The sequence below is a fragment of the Lepisma saccharinum genome, chromosome 10 (assembly GCF_977018435.1).
Source record: "Lepisma saccharinum chromosome 10, izLepSacc3.1, whole genome shotgun sequence".
Taxonomy (NCBI): domain Eukaryota; kingdom Metazoa; phylum Arthropoda; class Insecta; order Zygentoma; family Lepismatidae; genus Lepisma; species Lepisma saccharinum.
Genome location: NC_139238.1, coordinates 78,730,780 through 78,753,912, shown reverse-complemented (window position 1 = coordinate 78,753,912; position 23,133 = coordinate 78,730,780). Strand labels below are relative to the sequence as shown.

Sequence of the window (23,133 nt, the reverse complement as noted above, 5' to 3'; positions counted from 1 at the left end):
TGCAGGAAGGAAGAAATGACAGTAAGTGCTTAACTTCCACAATTAGCAATTAATTTACTAAGTAGAACTACTACTGCAAGCACCTACTTCCCCCCCAGCCCCTGGTTCCTCACCACACTCCTCAGCACCCTTGAGAAAGGCACCAATGGCACCCAGGTAGCCCTCGTGACGGAGAAACAAGGCATGCACCTGCCCACGGCTCCAGTAGTTGATGGCAAAGCTCACGGTATGCATGCTCAGGGGGTGGTTCCGCAAGAAGTAACCTCCAAAGTACACCTAAAAATTAGAAACGGAAGATAAAACAAGCTGCCTCCCTTCTATTTTCAATAGGGATGTGTGGGGTAGAAGATTATTGGTAGGGAAAGAAACAAATCATCCAGATCTTCAGGATGGGCAATGTTCAAGATTACATGACACTGTAAAATTCTGGTTTTCTACACACTAGCTCCCCTTGAAGTGTCAATTTTTTAAGATTTCTGGAATCAAATTTGCCATTTGTAACGTTCAGCTTGCTACAATATATTTTTGTAAGCTAAATAGAAAGAGGCCGGAATGCAGGATTATCAATTTGCAGAACGTACAAAGTTTTTGATGGAGGTTATAGTCATGTTGTTTCGTAGCACCTCAAGGTCCTTTTTGAACCTCACTACGTGGGCCGTAATTGTTACTCATAACGTGCAATTCACTGTGAGATGGCATATTGAGGTTGTCAATGGGGTTTGGTGCTTCCATCTCTGGAGAATTAGGGAAACTATGTAGTTGATATCACACCAATGTTGGACGCGCATTGCGTCAGGAGCGAAGCGAAGTAATTGTGAACGATTTTGCGACAAGTTTATTTGAAAATAAAAGAGAGCAAAAAATCGTCACACATTCTCATGAAATTTATAGCAGTTATAATGTAGAAAACTTTGAGAATTAAACACCTTTTACAAGGTGTCTACCAAATAAATCCAAAATTCTTGACTTTTTCTTGACCTTCTTTTAAGTTTTCTTTAATCTTCATTCATTTGACCCTTATTGAGAAATAACTCTTACCAAAAGGCCAGTTAAGATGAAAACTGAAGCTGTATTTAACAAGAGAATTAGACTGGACTACATTTGGCAGTGTGTCTCTGGCGTTTGGACTCTCAGCCAGTATAATCTTATATGGGGATCCTGTTGTCATCCCTACATATTTGTGATTCTCCTTTCATCCATCTTACCACCATTCAACTTCATCTTCGTGATTAGTCAAAAGGGGCAGAAAAGTGAAGTAAAATAAACTAAATCAATCAGTCACTGTGAAAGCAAAAATCTTTCACCACAAATACAATTTCTCACCTTTTTATTGAGTTCTTGGCCTATTTTTTGATTTCTTTACTTTTTCTTCAGTTTCATGACTTTCTTGACTGATAACACATCCTGTTTCAATATGCATCCACTCAAAATTTCCTGTTTAGGATACCGAAAACCGGAATGTTGTTTCCCAACATCTCGAACAGGATGCAAGATGCTGGTAATTACCTGTACAAACCTAGTTTCAATCATACTTCTCCAACGAGACATTTTCCTCAAAATTCACCCTGATTTTTAGTTTCTCCATTGAATTAAATGCTTTCTTAATCCACAGTATCATAAATTTTGTTGGAAATGGCAAGTTTCATTCCAGAAATTGTGAGAACATTCACTTTAGGGAGAAATACCACACAGAATTCAAGATTTTCCCAGCAGTTGGAACTTTTGATCTTAAAGTTTTCAGATCTTCTTCTGGATATTGTGTACAATTCCAGTCTCAAACTCATAGATTTTTTTTCCTGTCCTGAACCCATCAAAACTAAAAAAATGCCATCCCATACATCCCTACTTGAGACACACATGGTAATCTTCCTTGTTTGTCTGCAAAATGCAGTCCAAGGTAGATGGAATGCGAGGTTGATTACATTATTGATTAAAAATTTGGGAATTATATACTTTGATATTAATTTAAAAAATAATTTTTGAACTAAAAATGTGTCATTTTCACATTATTTTGTAATATTTCTTAGTAATATACAGTGAAACTGTAATTTTATGTTCCCAGATTTTGCATTTTTCTACATTTTAAATCTTATAGCCTTTGTTCTCTGAAAAATAGGAAATCCAGATTCCACTGCACTAAATTTACTGTAAATGATCATGTCCTACATTTTGGGAGAATTAATATGTAATACTTTTTGCTTATAGTGCTCTGGTAGCCCTATTAATGATCCTTCTAATTTTGTTAATTTAAAGAAACCATTATCACAGGTGTTCAAACCAATGATTATTTTTGCACAGGAATGATGAACATCATGGATGCATTATTTTTCAATTTAGCAATTTTACCAGTTTTGTGCCATTTATGTTACCTTGTGGTGTCAAATCTGGTGAACACAGGGGACATTCAGTGCAACCTCTACATCCAGTCAACCGATTTTCATCAAAGTAGACCCTCACATCTCTCAAACGCATGGCATGATTGATTCAACGACATACTTCAAAATGTCATAAACATTGTCCCATGTCATAAGTTGCTTGTTCAACCTATTTTTGAAGTTAGCTGTAAGTTTACAACTCATTTTCTCTTGTGGAGACAGAAGTCCTCAGTCTTCTGGAATGTTGTATTGGCATCTTACCAGGTGTGCCAGTTAATAATTCTTAATTGACCCGAAAGAAAACAAGTGTATCTGGGGAGAAAGGTAACAAATGCTTTATTCAAAGTATGTACCATCGCTAGCTATACATTGTGCCCATTTGTCCGTCAAATTGTTAATGCCCTTCCAGAAAAATCGTTCACATTTTGAGGTGATCCAGTCAGCAAGCCATTGTTCGACATCTTCGTAATTGTTGAAGTGTTGCTGGGAAAGTGAGTGAGACATCGATGAAAACAAGTGGTAGTCCGAAGGGGCTAAGTCTGGTGAGTATGGCGGGTGGGGCAAGAATTCCCAGCTAAGTGCAGAAATTGTGTCTGACGTCTTTCGCTGTGTGTGATGAGACACGCATCTTGCGTTAAGACATTGTCACCGTACGTTTCTACAAGGATATGATGGCTTTCACTCGCGTTTTCTTTTGATTGAACAAGAAAAGCAGGATGTGCCGCACATGCTCCTTATTTGGTTTGAAGGTCAACATGTTTCCCACACAAACCCAATATCACGATCACTCGCACTCGGTTGCACATCCATGGCATTTTGACAGGTACTGTCCTGGCAACACACTGACATAACAGTTGAGACTGTGCACCAACCGTTGCTTTCAGCGCCATCCAGCGACAAAATTAAGAATTATTAACTGGCACAGCTGGTAAAAATGTGATATAGGTTTCCCTTTAATTCAACTAATGACAGACTTCATTGAAACTATCTTCTAAACTGAATCTCCACTTCCGTACCGTCATATGAAAACTTGATGAATGTTAACTCCAAAAATGCAAAGAGCTCGATTTGGAGTCCTGAAAAATGTTGTACCAAAATCTTGATATTTTATTCACCATAAATATATGGCCCTAATTATTGGCTACATATTTTGTGGGACACCCTATATCAAACTAAAGAAGCATAATACAAAACAGCAAAAACAAACTTACCTTTTTCAGACCATGCATCATGGCATAGAGGCAAGCTATCTGTCCAATATCGTTACTAATGGTAAACAGTAGACTTCGGGCAATATCAGCTTCTGAAAATTGAGCAGCTGTAATAAAGAAGAGGACATAACTTTCCCTCAAAACAATACACACACCCAAAGCAACAAGGATCACACAGATCAAACTAAGGCTGAATCAATACCAATACTTTTGCAAATTGCATCATTACAAGTTTGCATATGCAAAAACTATTTCTTACAGCTGTCATTTAATAACATTTTTCATTATTTTCAGGATAACTGGAATTCTGCATACCTTTTTGGATACCATGATTTCTATAGTGACTGGATAAGAACTGTTATTTTCTGACCAACTCCAGTGATATCAATTCAGCCTTAGTTAAACACCTTAACCCAGCAGACAAGACAACAATACCAGAACCAATGGAACCAAACCAGGAATTACTTTATAATAACTCCACTATACAATAAAAACTTGTTTATCCGAATCTCATTTGTCCACAAATCCCATTTACCAGAAGCGATTTTTAGTAAACTTCAAAAATACATAAAAACATTTTTGCATCAATCGTAATGTACCTCTTATTTTCATTTTCGAGTTAAGCTTAGCTAGGTAACAGGCAGGGAACTCTAAGGAATGTGTTAACTTATGCACAACCTCAGGACAAAGTATTTGCCTGTTATTGCAGAGAAAAGTGGGGTGAGAGAGTTACCCTGGAGACTATTATTGATCAACTCTTCAAGAACGAGACAAGTAATATGTTCTCTCTATCGCCAACCTTGCCTATGCAGTCTTTAGGTAATTTTAACCCAAAATAAGTGAGTTGCCATTCATTTAAAACGTTGTGTAGGTTAAGTTTATTTAGGTACCTCCGCTGATGAAGGATGCAGATAAGCGAGTGCTTATGAGCTACAGTTTTTTTCCAATGGTAAGATGCCTGAACCTGTAAGGTCCTCTACAATCTGTAGAGGCAGTAAGGTGTAGTTTAAATGCCTTGTAAGGTTCTTAACACAATAATCAATATTGAAAAATGATATACCGGGACCATTAAATATACATAATACAATGGAACCTCGATTTCATGTTTTTCAGGGAATCAAACTGAAAAAACTGGAAATTGTAAAATTGAGAATTTCATAACATTTTGTATTGCTGGGATCATCACAACTAAATTATTCCCCTTGTAATTTGCACAATTTTCCCCTTGTAGTTTATGGTTGTTACAAGCATTTAATCAACCGTAACTGAAATTCACACAATACTATTAACATTTGTTCAAAATTTGTGCTATTTTTACAACAGTAACTGCATTCTAACTATGGTAAAATATACACTGTACGCTTGCCAAGTAAACTACACTGGTTGCCATGACTACTAACGTGTAGTAGACCAGTCATGACAGAACTTGTTTGAAACAATATGTTCCAGATTATCCAAAATATTGCTAATGCAAATTTGAATATATGAGTTTTTAGTGTAGTATTACAGATGGAACAGCTTAATCAGTACCAGTCTAGTACCACAGTACAAAAATTGCCATTTTGTTATTACTTTATATGAATACTAGCTGACTACCTGCCGTTGCCAGGGTATTTATTTATACCAATCTTCTATTAGACAGGAAAATAATGAATTATAACTACGCACACTGTAAAATTAACTTGGAGTTGAACGGCATTGGAAGCATCACTATTCATTGTAGCGACCCCGTAAACTATGGATTCCACACTAATATCGGTCGCTTTCGATAATTTTTACTTGTCACCCCCTTCTCTAGAGGTGCCAGAAGTGTCTTGGAGTTGAACGGAGTTGAACAGCATTGTGAGTGTCACTATTCCTCTTAGCGACCCTGGAAACTATGGATTCCACACTAATATCGGTCGTTTTACATGTCACCCCCTCCGCTAGGGGTGCCAGGGGTGTCTTGGAGTTGAATGGCATTGGGAGTGTCACTATTCATCTTAGCGACCCCAACAACTATGGATTCCACACTAATATTGGCAGTTTTCGATTATTTTTACATGTCACCCCCTTCCCACCCCCATCCCTAGGGGTATTAGGGTTGCAAAAAAGCTGGCTTTTTTGAATGGATTTATTTTCGATAAAGAGCCAGCTTTTTTGGAAAAACTGGGAATTTTGGCTCCTTTGGATTTTTACCAATTACAGCTAGCCTATTTCAGTTAAAGTTACTGTTATGAGTTTACAGGTGTGCAGTGACGTATTTTACAAATAGCTAAAAGAAAATGTACATGTTGTAGCAGCCAAAATACAGTTATTGGCCAATCTCAGTGGACACATATTGCATAGTGGATAAGATACAATTTAAACCCTAACTAACCGGAGGCTAACTGTTTCGAGGCCCACCACCTCTTTTTTTTAGATGTTTCAACTGTTTTAAAATAATAAATTACATAGTTTTCTAGGATGTTTCCAATATTTATTTATTACTTTTGTTCATAAAAACATAAATGTAATGTAATTAGGAGGCAAAATGCACTTGGTGGGCATATTAGGCACCATTTTTGAATGTGTCTTATTCGAGACACTCATGCCAGTGACAGTGTACAATTGATTGGTAATGATGGTAATTATTGTAATTATTATATTTAATAAACAAATACAATTCTGCAAACTAAAAAGTATTAATAAAAAAATATTATGGATTTTGTGAGTTTTAGTGAATGATATATGTGAGATACTCATGCAATAATTGGTTATTTTTTATTACTGATAGTAATTTTTGTAATTATTATAATTAATAAATAACTGCTTATGTAACCAGCAAAGGAAGCAGTGATTCAACAATAAAATGGTTTCTTGAATTTTAGTGAGAAAAAAAAAAGTGTGGGCCTGTGAGTTGCCCCCCGGTATGCAAGTTTCTCGTACGGCACAGGTAAGTTAGGGTTAAAACTAAATGTATAGTCCTGGTGAGCACATCTGACCATGAAATGGACTTAAAACAAGCTTTTACATGTTTCTGTCTCAATTTAAATGTTGATCTTATAAAATACACTGCTGTTTGTGAAAATTGCAACACCCAGAAATAATGGCCCAAATGAATCCAAACTCGTAGGATGTGTAGAACAGTGTACCAGCAATAAGTGATTAGGATTGCAGAGGGATGGCGCGCATGTAGGCCCAGCAGCGCCCTCTCTTGTGTGACTGGAAAGGTTAGTGTTACGCCAAGCTCAGTCAGTGAAGAGCCGTCAATCGAAGTGGAAACGTGAAAGCAAGTGCTAGTATGCCTTGTCGACATCAAAGGGTTCAATATCAGCATGTGAGTGTGTTCGAACGGGGCAGAATGACCAGTCTCCGGCAAGCGGGTTTGTCATACCGTGACATTTCGTCTCGTACAGGGCATGCTGCTACGACAGTGATGCATGTGTGGAGCCAGTGGATAGAAGAGGGTCGTACACAGCGATGAGCAGGTACTGGACCACGCAATGTGACCACAGCATGGGATGATCGCCATCTTGTACGCATGGCTGTAACGGACCGTACAGCTTCGTCCACAGTGTTGGCTCGACCCTGGAGCACTACAACAGTTGTGGACCTGTCTGCGTCGACGGTACGACGATGTCTGCTGCGGGTTGGGCTGGTGGCACGCATGCCATTGTATCGGCTTCCATTGTCCAGAAACCACAAACGCCTCAGACTGCAATGGGCACGTGCGCTGGCATGCTAAGTAGCAAAATGTAGTGTTTTCGCACAAACCCCGCTTAAACTTGTCCTACAGTGATGGCCGTATATGTGTTAGACGCTACCATGGTGAACCCAATCTGGCAACCTGCATTGTTGAGCGGCATAGCGGGCAAACACCAAGTGTGATGGTTTGGGGTGCCATTGGACACAACATGCCATCTCCCCTCCTACGTGTTGAAGGCAATCTGAACAGCAGCCGCTACATCAGGGAGGTTTTAGAGCCCTGGCACTGACCCCTTCTTCAGGCAACTCCACATGCCATATTCCAGCAGGTCAATGCCCGGCCACATGTGGCGAGGAATGTGCAAGCCGTCTTCGAAGAACAACAAACACCACTGCTTCACTGGCCTGCACGTTCGCCTGACATGTCACCCATGGAACATGTCCGGGATATGGTTGGTCGGCAACTTGTTTGTCATGGTCCTCCAGCAACCACTGTTAATGCTTTGGGGACTCGCATACAAACCGCGTGGAGGGAGATTACCCAGGAACATATCCAGGCCCTCCTTGATTCCATGCCACGACGTGTAGAGGCTTTGTTTGCAGCACATGGGGGCTTCACACCATACTGAATTCTCAAGGTCAGAGATCACATACAGGTCTGTAACCCTAATCATTTGTGTATTGGCATGTACCTAATCTGTGGTATAAATTTCATTTCAATCATATGTTTCCTTCTTGGTGTTGCAATTTTCACAAACAGCAGTGTATGAAACAAATGTTAATATCAAAATATTCGATGTTCCGGGACAATTAAAAATCTTTACTATTCACAACACATATGCAGAAGTATACATATTACGTGAATGTGTGTATATAGCCTGTTTAATGGAGCTTTCAGATGGCTCTTACATGGCTCTTGGAAACTAACCATTAGAAGTAAATGGAACCTTTCGTACCGAAGCAACATAATATGCAAGTGGTGCTTGTCACTTGGCCTGTACCGTTTTCACAGGGAACTTTCAGACCAAAGTAACAAGTGACACGTGTCACTTGGAAGCAGACCCTCAGTAATTCATTCAAGCTTTTGAACTGAAGTGCGGGAACAAGCTAAACATGTCACTTGCATGTTTCTCAGACTATACAGTTTTCTCAATGGTGTATATTGTGCTGCTTCAGTCTGTTGTTCTTCCATGTACGGTGAATACTTTGCTTTATACTGAAGGACACTGTGTCGCTTGTCATCTGTGACTTCAGTCTGAAAGCTCCTTCAGTGGCACACATCGTGTCGTCTCGGTCTTGTTTCTGCATGTGTGGTGTATGCTTGCTTATATCAGCTGTGCCGGTTAATAATTCTTAATTTTGTCGCTGGATGGCCCTGGAAGCAAGGGTTGGTGCACAGTCTCAACTGTTACGTCAGTGTGTTGCCAGGACAGTACCTGTCAAAATGCCGTGGATGTGCAACCCGAGTGCGTGTGATCGTGATATTGGGTTTGTGTGGGAAACATGTTGACCTGCAAACCAAATAAGGAGCATGTGTGGCACGTCCTGCATTTCTTGTTCAATCAAAATAAAAATGCAAGTGAAGCCATCGTATCCTTGTGGAAACGTACGGTGACAATGTCCTAACGCAAGATGCGTGTGCGCGTTGGTTTCAACGATTCAAAAGTGGTGATTTCGACTTGAAGGACAAAGATCGCCCGGGCCAGCTGAAAAAATTACAAGATGCCTAATTGCAAGCACTGTTGGACGAAGACGATACTCAAACCCAACAACAACTGGCAGAGAAGTTAAATGTTGGTCGCCAAACCATATCTGATCGTCTTCATGTCATAGGAAAGATCCAGAAGGAAGGAAAATGGGTCCCACATCATCTGGACAGACAAATGGAAAAGCGACAAACTGTGTGTGAAGTGTTGCTTTCTCAGCATGAAAGAAAGTCTTTCTTGCATCGGATAGTGACTGGGGACGAAAAATGGATCTACTTCGAGAACCCAAAATGCAAAAAGTCATGGGTTGACCCAGGACAATCTTCAACATCGACCGCAAAACTGAATCGCTTCGGAAGGAAGACAATGCTGTGCATTTGGTGGGATTAGAAGGGTGTGGTGTACCATGAGCTTCTGAAACCAGGTGAAACAGTGAATGCCGTTTGCTACCGTCAACAACTCATCAATTTGAACCATGCATTGATCGAAAAGCACCCACATTGGGCGACAGGACACGGAAAAGTGATTTTGCAGCACGACAATGCCTCATCACACACAGCGAAAGGTGTCAAAGACACCATTTCTGCACTTAGCTGGGAATTCTTGCCTCACCCGCCATACTCACCAGACTTAGCCCCTTCGGACTACCACTTATTTCATCGATGTCTCACTCCCTTTCCCAGCAACACTTCAACAATTACGAAAATGTCGAACAATGGCTTGCTGACTGGATCACCTCAAAATGTGAACAATTTTTCTGGAAGGGCATCCACAATTTGATGGACAGATGGGCACAATGTATAACTAGTGATGGCGCATACTTTGAACAAAGCATTTGTTACCTTTCTCCTCTTGTTTTCTTTCGGATCAATTAAGAATTATTAACCGGCACACCTGGTAGACTGAAAGGGTTCATGTCGCTTGTCACTTCAATGTTACACCCCACTGTCATGTGTTGCTTTGGTCTGAAAGCACAGTCTATGTCTAGCTACGAATTTCATATTGTAAATTGTATTCTATATTTAGATATGAGAGTCTATTTTACAGTAGGGAGATAAACAAAATCCATGGAACAGGAAAAATACTGCCAACTCTTGTATTTTCATTGATTTGAGACACTTTGGTGAAAAAAAAATGGATAAAAAGGCCAACCTAAAAAGCCGCGGTATAAAAAACAGTTTTTTTTCCCCAAAAAAGCTGTTTTTTTTTCGACCACTTCCAATTCTAGTCTTACCCCCACAGTATTTCATTCGAGATTGCAAGTGATACGTGTTCCAAGTTTGGTTGAAATTGCTCCAGGCGTTCGAGAGTTATGCTGGTACAAACACACACACACATCCATTTATTTATATATATATATATATATATATATATATATATATATATATATATATATATAAAATAAATATATATTAGTTAGAGAAAGAAAGATAAAGGTATAATCCATAAGCTGTTTTTTCTTGCTCCTTCTTCTTCTTCTTCACAACTCATTACTGATGTTTTGGTGGATGAAAGATGCAGTTGTGTAATAAATACACACAAGCAAATTTGTGAAACAAATTCCCGCGTGGATGGTGGCATGGTCAATGAAATTAATAGAACCTTTTTAGGTAAGTTTCATTGAAAAAGTTAGTAATTTGTATCTGTATTTATAACTCTCTAAATATGCATTTCTTTTTTTTTAAAACAAAACTATTTCAGTCATACGATTACATGTATTAATTAAGAAGATAAATGAGCCATTTAATGTTACTTTAGAAATCAAGGTATATGAACATACAAAGAAAATCTCAAAATGGCATTACACTGTAGAAATGTCAGATTGGTAAAATTAGGAGATAGATTAACCAATACTGTATCAATATTGGCCAATGTAGGAACAATCGGTGCATCAGTAAAATTATCAATTATTTTACTAATCCAATATATCTACAAGTATCTTATAATTTAGTGCAAAATTATGCCATTTTTTTTATAATTTTTATGGATAATCTCCATGCCCTAGTTTTTAGAAAAGCAAATGTCTAAATATGCAGCATCTCTTGCACTGCAGTCACCTCGAAACACACATTTATTAAGGAGGTCAAAGAACTATTCAGGTTCTTCAAGGACCATTTTGAATTTTATCTCATATCGGCCCACCCATATTTTCATAGTATGCCTGTATGGAGCAATGCTGATGGAGTTTAGATTAATCTGACCCATATCTACTCTGTGCCATGCTCACATATGAAGATCCCTGCCAACAGTAATACTACAGCAGAACATAAAAGTCAACGTGACGCCAGGGGTCACGGGTTTGAATCCTGCCTGGGCCTGGATGTTTGTTAGTGTCCATTCATCAATTTCATCATATCATCACTCATCCCAATCTTCACAAATTAGCCAAAAGTGGCACAAAAGGAAAGTAAAATAAAGCAAATCAACCAATCGACAATGCAATTCTGAGAAAGAACACAGCAGATGTATGTGTGATTTAATGTACAACACGGACAGTTACAATTACACATAACCGAGAAAAACTTTCTCCCAGGTATATTTGCAATTCTGCTTTAGAGAAATGTTTGCTTCTTATGTTCACACATACTACTTCTTGCATAGTAACAAGAAGTAGAACTTCAGTTCTTATCTTTATCAAACAACAAAAGTACATATGTGCTGATTAATTCTAGTGATAAGGTGTTAAAACAACTTCTAGAATTTTTCATTTTGCATTCTCATCAGCCAGATGATTCACATGGACTGAAATATTGTTGAACAAGAACAGAAGTTCTTGGTTGGATGCATAAAGTGTATTTTAAAAAAAAAGTTAACAGCATACACACTGTAGGGATTGTAGCTTTAGTGGCAACATGATTCGAACAAGTGTTCTTGGGTTACCAGCAAGGTTAAATCAGCATTAGCTTCCGTCTCGATGATGAGAGCAATGAATGCACTAGAAACGTTGGAAGCTAACGTCAATTTAACCTGGCTGGTAACCCGAGAACACTTGACCAATCCAGAAACTCTATTACACCTTCTGCTTAATTTTATTCACTATTTAATTTTTAAACAGCATATTCACTATTTGCAGACCCTGCAAAACACCAAGTATCAGTGATTAAACTATAACCGAAACTTTCTGTACCAGCAAATACATAGGTTGAATTTTAAGTAGTGGCAACTATTTATTTTCAAGATACATAACACACATATCAGGTGCAAAGTTTTACAGGCCTTCAAAGTAACCACCATCATTGCGTACGTGTTCCCAGTGATGGGGAAACCTTTGGATACCGTTGGCACTGCGTGATCTCAGGATGGTGCGTAGAGAGTGATCTATTGCCTGAATAACTTCTTGAACTGCTCGGAAGCGAATTCCACAAAGTGGTTCTTTCATCTTTGGGAATAGGTCAAGTCACAGGGACTTAAATCCGGAGAGTATGGGGGGTGGCAGAGCATTTCCCAGCCCCATCGATGAACAAATCACACACAGCTTCTGCTACATGCGCTCTTGCATTGTCGTGGAGAATGATGGGTGGGTTTTGCATGAAGTGTCGTAGTCTTCTTCTCAGAGCTGACCGCAGATTGTTTTGCAAAAACGAACAGTAGTACTCAGCATTAACGGTCTGCCTTGGGAGAACGGTATGTTTTACGATAACACCATCCCAATCGTAGGCAAGAATCACCATCACTTTCACAATGGTTGGGATTGGTCGAACTGTTGCTGTTTGCAGTGACCCGTGACGATGCCATTCATTCGATTGGCGTTTCAGCTTTGGTTCGTAACATTTGGCCCAGGTCTCATCAATTATAATGATATGCCGTAAGAAGGCCTCTCCTTCGTGCTCATAGCGCTGCAAATAAGTACGAGCACCGTCATACTGTAGCCATTCCTGCATTTCTGTTAAATCATGTGGAACCCATCTTGATGCAATTTTTCGCATTCTCAGGTGGTCCTTGAGGATGTGAAGCACAGTAGAAGGTGCCAGTCCTGCATCTTGGGCTAACTCACGAATCATGGAGTTCTGATCCGTCTGCACTAAAGCGGACACAGTTTGCACGTCTTCATCACTTACTGGTAGACGACCAGAGCGAAGCATGTCTGACACATTTTCATGTCCTTCTCTGAAGGTACTTACCCACCTTCCTACTGCACCGCAAGCCTCTTGCAGTCCTTGGTGACACTCTCGTGCATTGCGACCTCTAGCACATTCAATATTTAACCAACTCCTCTGCTCTTGCTTCAAAATCATTGCTATGGTATACTGCTAACGCGAGCACTCATGCACAACTGCTCTGTTCCTGTTGTCACCGCGCACGTGCAGTGGAGGTGGAAGGGTGAGTTAATTTGCTCTGAGGGAAGGTGGGCATTTTACTTACTTGTGGAATACACGACATTGCCCTGCTTCGTTTTATGGCGTCGCTACAGCAGTGTTGCCAGTATTAAAAATCAACCTTTGTATCAACATTGGTATCACTAGCGGTTAAGCGATAATGCCTTAGCAAATACCTCATTTGTTAGAACCTGTCCCATTTCCCACGCTAGCGATCACTCGACAGTTTTGGTGCCAATGAGAAATGAGGAACAAGTCATTTGCTGGGCAGCGAGGAGCGAAGAGAGGCACGTACGTAGACGCTGTTGCCACGTTGTGGTCTAACTCACGTGTTTTGTTTGTGTAAGCATGTGTGTTTGCTTGTTTTGTAAGCGTGGTGCTGATTAGTGTGTTTTAAAATATCTAGGATGAATTTATTCTGGTGATATTTGCTTGTGTCCTTTTTGTGTTTAGTGTCATCTTAGCTTGAACATTCAGGAAGGGGAATTGTGTATATTTGGGCATTTCAGCGTATTTTATTCACAGCCTGGCTTCGGCTTTCCCCAGCATGGCGTTCACGCGATCTGCAGTGGCAATGCCACGTGGTTTTGCTACAAAAGTCAGCGATCAGCAAGCGCGGGAAGGGGGACAAGTTGTAACAAACGTGGTATACACAAACCATATTAGTATTATCTGGAAGCACAATATGCAAGTATAAGCAACAATGCAACTTCAAGACATGCATTGCAAATTTTAAAAAACTACACTGTGAAGATGAATTCCTTGCCAAGGATAAAAAATTATGACTAAAATTTAAATTTTCATTGCAAACATAAAAACTGTACAGACACACTCGACACACATAAGGACAAATCACAGCTCTACATACAACCCCACAGACTATTACCCTGAATGTAGGTCAAGGCAATAAGAGCAGGGGAAATCATATATATAAAACAATAACCATGCTGCACACATACCTTTGAAGCCACAGGTTAATTAAAACATATTTCTATTGATACATGATAATTAGAATTTTTTTTTTAAAAAAAAAAGAACTGTGCTAGTATTGCCGGTACTTAAAAATCATTTATTACTATACTGTATTCAGTACAAGATTCGAAGAATGATATTGCTTTGGACACAGAAGATTAAATTATTTGATAAGTCCGTAATTTCCAACACTGTAGTAAATTTTCTCAAGTGTACTATTTCAATTATAATGCAGAAATCAATAATAAATAAAGTTCTACTTTTTTTTTTCAAACTGGAAAAATATTCGCCAAACTGTCACGAAGAAATAAGTTATATTCACAAGTATTCCTTAATTTTATATTGGATTGTTACAGTATTAGTTATCAGTATGGATACTTTATTGGTATTGGCAAGAATTCAGTGTTTGTTGATCCCTACAATATGCTATGATCCATGTATGTCATACCTTAATTTAAATAAGGTCATTACAAAACATGTATCTATTTTAGGAGAAACCCTGTACATTACAAGACCTACTGCCTTCACCATAATTTCAGCAACAGTGATGTAAAAAGTAAGCCTAACCTGCATTGCAGTTACTATCCTTCATCGCATGCATTGCTTTGCCGAATGATGATGCAATCAAGTCTCCAGGAAGTCCGAGGTTTTTGTAATCTCCTCCGTAAATATCTTTCACTAGCATGTCTATGTGACGATGGTCGCCCCTCTCTGCCAGGTCAAGTAGCTCATCAAAACCCTGCGCATTAGAGAGAGAGGCAAAGAACTAATTAAACCAGTAATTAAAATTAATAATAGTAATCAATAATAACAACCTGTGGCACAACCGCTCTTGGGGGTCAGTGCCTACCTACCGACCGCCAGCATAACTCCCACATGCCTCAACACAGGTGGGCAACCATTCAACCAGTTACGGAGGGTCATGTGGTCAGACAATGAAGCCCCAGTCATTGTTGTAGATTTCCATGATCAAGTTCAGCTACTCGTTCATAGTTCCCCAATTTCCACGCAATGGTGGGTGGCAGGGGTAGACCAAAATATTTTTTTTTTTTTTCAAATAAGGGCTAAGAAAGGCATGAATTCACTAAGAGAAGCTATTAAATGTGATCTTAAAACATTTAATTTAATTAATTCATGCAAGTTTGGATTAAAAATAATTAATTTTGTGACAGAGTGGCTTTCCTAAAGAAGAATCAACCAGTAACAGCATGATTTGATTTGATTTGATTTGAATTTAAAATTTTGGGTGCATCAGCACTAAGGCTATTTTGCACCCATCACATTATACGGGCTCCAGCCCCTTATCGTTACACATAACAACTCTAACGTTGCAGAACTAAAATCATAAAATATTAAAATCTTCCGACTTTTGTTAAAAGCTGAGGTTGTAAAGGAGCACTCAGTACAAATAAGGACAAAACACAGGACAACACAAACAAAATTATACTGGCTACGGGGCCAGTCGCCAGAGCCTTGTTAGTCTGCAGTCTAGGGTGTACTATGTGGAAGTGAGGTTGACTATTGGGTGCACTACGTGGAAGGAGCACCCCTTACACCCCAGTAACAGCATGAATAACTATGCATTCTAATATACGGTTGACTCTGCAGTTCTTAAAATAGACTAGCAACAGTGCAAAAATTTGTAATGGAATGTTTATTATTCTGATTTAATGATACATGTGATACAGAAAAAACACAAACATTAAAGAACACATGCTGTATGCGTAGTAGCCATGGTAGCTCAGTCGTTAGGGCATCTATCAAATGAGAGGCCCAGGTTCGATCCCTGGCAGGGGAGAACAGTGATTTTTTCCACCTGTTCAAGCGACTCCGGCACCCACACAGCTTCATATAAAGTGAATACCTGGAGTGTGGTGAAGGTGGCCAGGGGCATGGTGCTTATCACATCACCCCCACCTTCAGCCATGATCAAGAAAGTGTGGGGCCCCTAACACGTGGCATGGTTGGTGCCCTGTATTTTTCTACCCCTGGTGGGTGGCCACGGGTCCCATACACTGTCGAAATCTCAGGAGAAAAGTTGTACGCGTCTCCCCAGGAGACTTGAACTACAGTGCATCCTACAGCCTGACACCTTGCAGACATGACAGGACAGTATTTACTCCAATCACCAATACTTTTCCACATTGTATTTGCATTTTTGTTATGTTACATCTCTTTTCTGGCACTTTTGGCAGTCACAATGATGAAGCTGATTGATGATTAGATGAAATTGATGAAAGGACTCCACAAAGAGCACCATGCCCAGGTTGGGACTCGAAACACGGAAACTTTCATGGCAAGACAAAAAGTCCAGCACTTAATTGATCAGCCACCAAGCAAGTCATATGCTTCTCTGCAGTCCAGAACAAATCGTTAACTGGTACTTTCTCAGAGCCGTAATATTCAGCAAATTATGCAACGTGTGCAATCTTCATTAATTCTTTATAAAACATTTTATGGTAAAAGTAGCTTTTCAGATGAAATGGCACCTACTGTAATATTCTTATTACTTCCTGCATTATAGATTCAATCTGCATGAATGTTATAAAATTTTCCTGGATTTTACCTTTTATCACTTTTTTGAACTTGATCCTCTGAAAAGCATAAAATCGAGGTTTGACTGTATCTTTACATTTTAATCTAAATTAAGGAGTAAAAAGAAATCAGATATAAAATTTCAAATAGTCCTGAATGGTTCAATGACCTCCTTAATAAATGTTTGTTTCCAGCTGACTCCAGTGCAAAAGAAGTTGCATATTTACACATTTACTTTCTTAAAAAAAAAAGGGCATGGAGATTGTCCATAAAAATTATAAGAAAATGGCAGAATTTTGCACTAAATTATAATACTTATAGATATATTCGATCGGTAAAATAATAGGTAATTTTACCGATATGTCTACATTGGCCGATACCGATCCCTAATAAAAAATACCAAATGTATTTGTCAAATGAAGTGAAAATACTTTTCTAGAAATCAAAAGTACGCTACTATTATAACAACATTACAATTAAGGCAACTTTCAGACTAAGTAACAAGTGACAAACAACAGATGTCACCTTTGATTTTGATATTATGGACACATTAGCACCTAGGCTACTTTTGCCTGTCATGCAATATGGGAATAATCCCCTTAACTAAAGCAAAATTGAAGACACACCCCTAACAAGAAAATAAAATATGTATGTTAAAAACCCATTTTTAAAAAATTTATTCATTCACCATACACAAAGAAATAAAACCAGTTCTTATTTCCTGGCGGTACACAACGGTACGGCGTACCGGTACCTTTTTATAGGCGATTATTTACAAACATATCACAATGTTTTTGAGTGGTCCTTATAATGGACACACAAACAAACCACCAAGAAAAAAAAGCACGGAGTAAAACTATATATACTATCTCTGAGGAGTACAATCTTCTTACGTAGATTGAAAGCTGATGCTGTTCAGCACACACAAGGACAATCTCCACAAAGGATTGTCCTGGCTGTTGGTCCAGGCATCAGAGCCTTGTTGGCCTACAAGAACCAGTTACAAGGGTGTACCACGTGAAGGCAAGGTTGACTTTTGGGTGTCTTAATAGAAGGTTGCTGCATCAATCCATTGATTGATTGAGTTGGTGTTTCAAGTCCACTTTGTACACAGTAAGACTAATCGGGACTGGACCTATGGTTTAAAGTGGGATCCGAACCACTGTGCTCCACCGGGTATCGAACCTGGGACCCCTTGATTACAAGGCAACGACGCTACCACTGCGCCATCGGTTAGGCCAGCCCACTTCCCTCCATTGAAAATGTTTCACCGATTATATGGTATGAAACATGTACACATACAAATAGTGCTGCATTTTTAATGTGGATAAATCTACACATTATATATCCATTGTTTCATCTTTTATGCTCACATCATATTTTGAAAGAATGGGGATGCCCCATTCTGGGATTCCAGAATGAGGCAGGTGACGCTAGCTTATCAAAACAAAATAACAAAATTGCATATGTTCTGAAACATATTTCATTAGTTTCAAAATGCATACTGTAATGTAGCACTCACTTTATTAAAATACATGCTATTTGCTCTGGACTCCAGATTTGAACTCCAGAATAAGGGAAACAATCAACTTGTATCAAACCAAATACCCGTTCTGATAACTAGATCTGCAGACACAATTAGCAATACAGTAAAACCTCGTTAATCCAGATACGTTGACCGGTTTAACGAAAGCCCGGATTAACAGAAATAACCTAAAAGAACCGTACAAAGTGCATTACAACTCCGTTTATAGCAACAAAACACGTTTATTATGGTGTATTTAAAGGCATAGGCCTAAATACACTATACAGTACAGTACACAATACTGTACATACAATGTGCATACGTGATACCAAAATTATTAGGATGTGCCCAACGGACCTGGCTCTGCATCACTCGAAACTCTTGCTGTGGAAGTTGGTTTGAAGTACATGTTTACATTCTGCTCTATATATACAGGGTGTCTCAAAAGTAATAGTGCAAACTGACCCAGGTGAAAGTACACGATAATAGAAGCAAAAAAGTCTAAGTAAAAATGGGTTTGCAAACGAGCCGTTTTAGAGATAATCGCAAATGTGCGATTACTGGAGGGTGGATTTATATGAAAAAAAGCCAAAATATGCATGCAAATATGCACTAAAAATGTTCAAAACAACCCATTTTAAGGTTTTGTACACCTTATATGGGAAATAAATATATCGGCAACTCACTGAATGTAATTATAGAAATGAAAGTACGGTAAATTGTGCTATTCAGGATCACCAAAAAATACTAATTACAAATGTTTTTACTTTCAAGTAACAAAATGATTATATTACATGCATTCCTTTGTCTGGAGGCTCACTTTAAAAACTGCAATATTGCAATTATAATATTGCAGCTACCTCAACTTCTCCTGTACTATTTTCTTTGGAACAATATGGAAGAGAGATTGGATGGACAAAGGAAAAAAAATCATATTTGTCTGTTCAAAACTATTAACAAAATTTTACCATATTTTTAATACTTCATTTAAGATTCAGATGAACAAAATTTTCATTCAAATTAACAACACAATGGTACAACTACAGACATACCACAATGGTCTGGATGGTCTAGCGTAGATTCAACTGCAAACACTAGGAATATGAATCCATCACCTTAACAGTCAATTCAAGGAAGCAATGCTGGATTGCTACATTTAATGTGCAGTTCTGGTGACGATAGATTTTGCACAGATATAAATGTATTATATACAGATATTGAACTCGGGCAGCAAACAGTCTGCACTATGAATCTGTGGTTCGCACCTACCTTAATATGAGAGTCGAAAACGCTATTTTTCGCATGAGATTTAATGGAAAATAATGTACAAGGATAGACCAAAGAATAAGGAAAGCATAATTTTTTAAACATAAATTGTGTTGGAGGTTATATACAAGGTATAATTGTGACAATTTTTCCTTATCAAAACCAGGGACCCTATTATACGCACATAAAAACTGCATTAAATATATCAAGTACACAAATCCCACGAATGCTATCTCAGTTTCTATAGGAATGCCCTCTTTCTCCTTCCAATTACTTTCATATTAAATTAGCACTTCAAATCACTACTACTTTCGTGAAGAAAATCACCCAAAAATCATGTTTAATCCTCACCAGTATGTTGTTTGAATATTTAGCTGCAATTCATCGACAGACATAATCGTAAAAAGTTATTGCATTTTTATTATGTCTAATTTAAGAATAAAATATGCTCATAGTGCATATATTCATCACCTGACCATCATTCCCTTAGTGTCCAGGCCTACGCAGGCAACAAATGTTTTGTTACAAAAAAATGAAAGCTCTTTTTGAGCAGGTTAAATTTGCATTTCGGCAAATTTCCATTTAAGCTGCCAAAAACTTCTAAAATAGCTGAAATGTATTACATGTTTAGAGGATACTTGACAATAAATAACCCTGCTGGCAGTGGTATAAACGCATTGTTACTTTCTACCCACTGTTGGGAGCAATATGATGCTACTTCTTCTCTCCTTCGGCATTTATTGCCACTTCTGTAGCGCGCGCGCGCGCGCACACACACACACACACACACACACACACACACACACACACACACACACACACACACACACACACACACACACACACACACACACACACACACACCCACACCCCTCTTTGTCTACCCTACCATGCGAGGACATGAGCAGACCACATACAATACGAGGACATGGCTCAACTGCAATTAGTAGCGCTCAAGAAAGACGTTTTATTGAGATGAAACACCACGCGCTTCGGCATACTAAATGGCTAAATAATAACGAAGATATGACAACTTTTCTCCTTACAGGCATGTAACAGACATTACGAGGACGGTCCTCTAACTGTAGGTCATCTGTATAACCAAATGTACACCTGTGTTATGTGTGCACAGGTCCTCGCATCGCACATAATTCTATCAACGATGCGAGGACATTGATGTCCTCGAACTGTAGATTCTGCAACAAACGAAATGAGGACCTGAGTGTATGTATGTTGCCGCAGCTGGTGCACCACAGGGGGGAGAAAGAGAGTCGGATAAGGAGGGATGTGGCTATCGCGAAGGGAACTGTTCTAAATGAAGACCACATGTTTCCTTCTTTGAAGTAAACCGTGTTGCGGTTAGCAAACTTACAACTTAAAAAGACTCCTGAGGGTCTGGGTTCCATTTTAGAAACAATGGAATTTCCGATCCAAGAAAAAAAGTTGGCCAGGTAGTTTCACTGAACCTTCTCAGAATGTATAACGTGATACTGTTTCTAATTATAATCTAATTTAATATAATTCATCTTATGTAATAAATTTTATCTCTCTTTTAATCGTACTTGCAAGCAGCCCCTTTCTTTAGGTATAGCAAAAAAAATCCGCATTCGGAGAATTTGAAATCCGGATTCGGAAAATATAATATCCGGATTTCGGAGGGAATCCTGATTTCAGAGTGAGAAGAATACCGGAAGCAAGACAGGTTCTGGAATGATAACGAATTACAGAGAGAAAGCAAATTTTGGAGGGAAACTGATTTCGACCCATATTTTCAATAATTGTCTCATGAATTTAAGAATATACTCTAATCTACCAACCCAATGTCAGACTGTCTTCCACGTAGTACACCCTGGACTGTATTTAGCAGACTAACAAGACTATGGCGTCTGGACTCACAGCCAGTACAAACCTACGTGGAGCTTTTTTGTGGATATGTGATCTGCTCATATGTGTTTGTGATTGTTCCTACGTCTGCTTCATCCTATCACAATTCATCCTCAATGGAGCAATTGAAGGGTATCAGGGAAGGGACACATACATGAGAGAGGTGGGGAGGCCATATCAAGATTCACACAGGAAAGATAGATTGATTGAGTTAGTGTTTTAAGTCCACTTTATGCACAGTAAGGCCAATTGGAACTGGACCTACAGTTTAAAGTGTGATCCGACAGGAGAGATAGGAATGATAGCCAAAAGGCTTTACAACAGGTGACGGACGACATCGGTTACTTTTGAAATCTATCAAAATATCGCTCTTATGTAACTGCTACGACAGATAAGAAGTCATCGAGCAATGTGGGCATGTTTGGCGGAAAGAAAGAACTGTTGTACAATACTACTGCACATTGCTTTTCAGTTAGCCAACTATTCCTCTTTCTCAGTTTGGAATTAGCTGCAAACATATACAGTAGACTTAGTTACGTACTATTTAAACATTTAAAATAAGCGTGAGCCAGGATGGATCGAATTCGAAATCTGGATTCCATTCAAAATCCGGATTCCCTCCGAAATCCGGATTCTCCGTTTTTACTATACGGATTCTGGATTTTTTTTTAAAAAAATAAACGGATTTGGCCATCTGTACTTTCTACATATGTATGACTTTTCCAAAAATATTACATGGAAACTTTCTTAGAAATATTAGCGAAAGTAGAAATCTTCCTTTCTACTTGTATTCCATTCATTTGCACTGTATGGATATTTTATTTCGTACTGATGTGTATGAGACTTTACAATCATCAGAAAATACATTGTAGTGCATGCCAGAAGGAAAATATATTTATTTCTAATTTATTTTTCTTATTTTACGTCGCCATTCTACCTTTTTGTTTAATCGCGACGATGATGATGAATGATGAAATTGTTACTTGAAAGGGTTTATCAAATTACCGAAATCCGATATAGTTAAAGATAAAACAACATAAATTTCATCAATAAAATTGTCCTTCATTGACATCTGACAAAATACAATTATGCCAGATATTAGCTCATCAGGTGTTTCAAGTGGATTGATTGATTGATTGATTTGCTTTATTTTACTTCGCCTTTAGTGCCACTTTTGCCTAATTTGCAAAGATGAGGATGAGTGATGATATGATGAAATTGATGAATGGACACTCACAAACATCCACGCCCAGGCCGGGATTTGAATCCGGGACGACTGGCGTCATAGCTCAATGTGCAAACCACTCCGCCACGGGGGCCGGCTGTTTCGAGTAGAGAAATGCACCAAGTTTATAATCATAACATTAATAATAATATATAAAAGTAATGGTTTCATTGCAAATGATGTATTTAGGGGGGGCAGGGGGTCTTTTTCCCCAAAGTTCATGGTATTATTTAAAACACCATCCCAGTTGTATTATTAAGACACGGAATGTACACATGATTCTGATTCCGAAGCTTTTGGATATATTAATGCAGTAGTTCCCAACCTTTTTTTACTGACCACACCCTTCACCAAACCCCTGCAATCACGACACACGTTCATTTGAATTTCTAATTTATATTATTATTATTACATACAATTATATGTAGTATCACATATTTAACTGAAATGAA

General features: G+C 38.6%; 1 protein-coding gene across 2 annotated transcripts in view; it reads right to left on the bottom strand.

Annotated features, from left to right (window-relative positions):
• Positions 1–23,133, bottom strand: part of LOC145993967 (4'-phosphopantetheine phosphatase) — a 116,596-nt gene that overhangs the window by 43,540 nt on the left and 49,923 nt on the right. The window contains exons 6-8 of one of the 2 annotated variants that reach the window (XM_083129976.1): positions 14,814–14,985; positions 3,587–3,678; positions 114–276 (exon numbers count right to left, since the gene is read on the bottom strand). In XM_083129976.1, the coding sequence (XP_082986102.1) occupies positions 114–276; positions 3,587–3,678; positions 14,814–14,985 (427 nt within the window). Of the gene's footprint in view, positions 1–113; positions 277–3,586; positions 3,694–14,813; positions 14,986–23,133 lie in introns of both variants that reach the window. The other variant, XM_083129975.1, reaches the window with a different exon arrangement.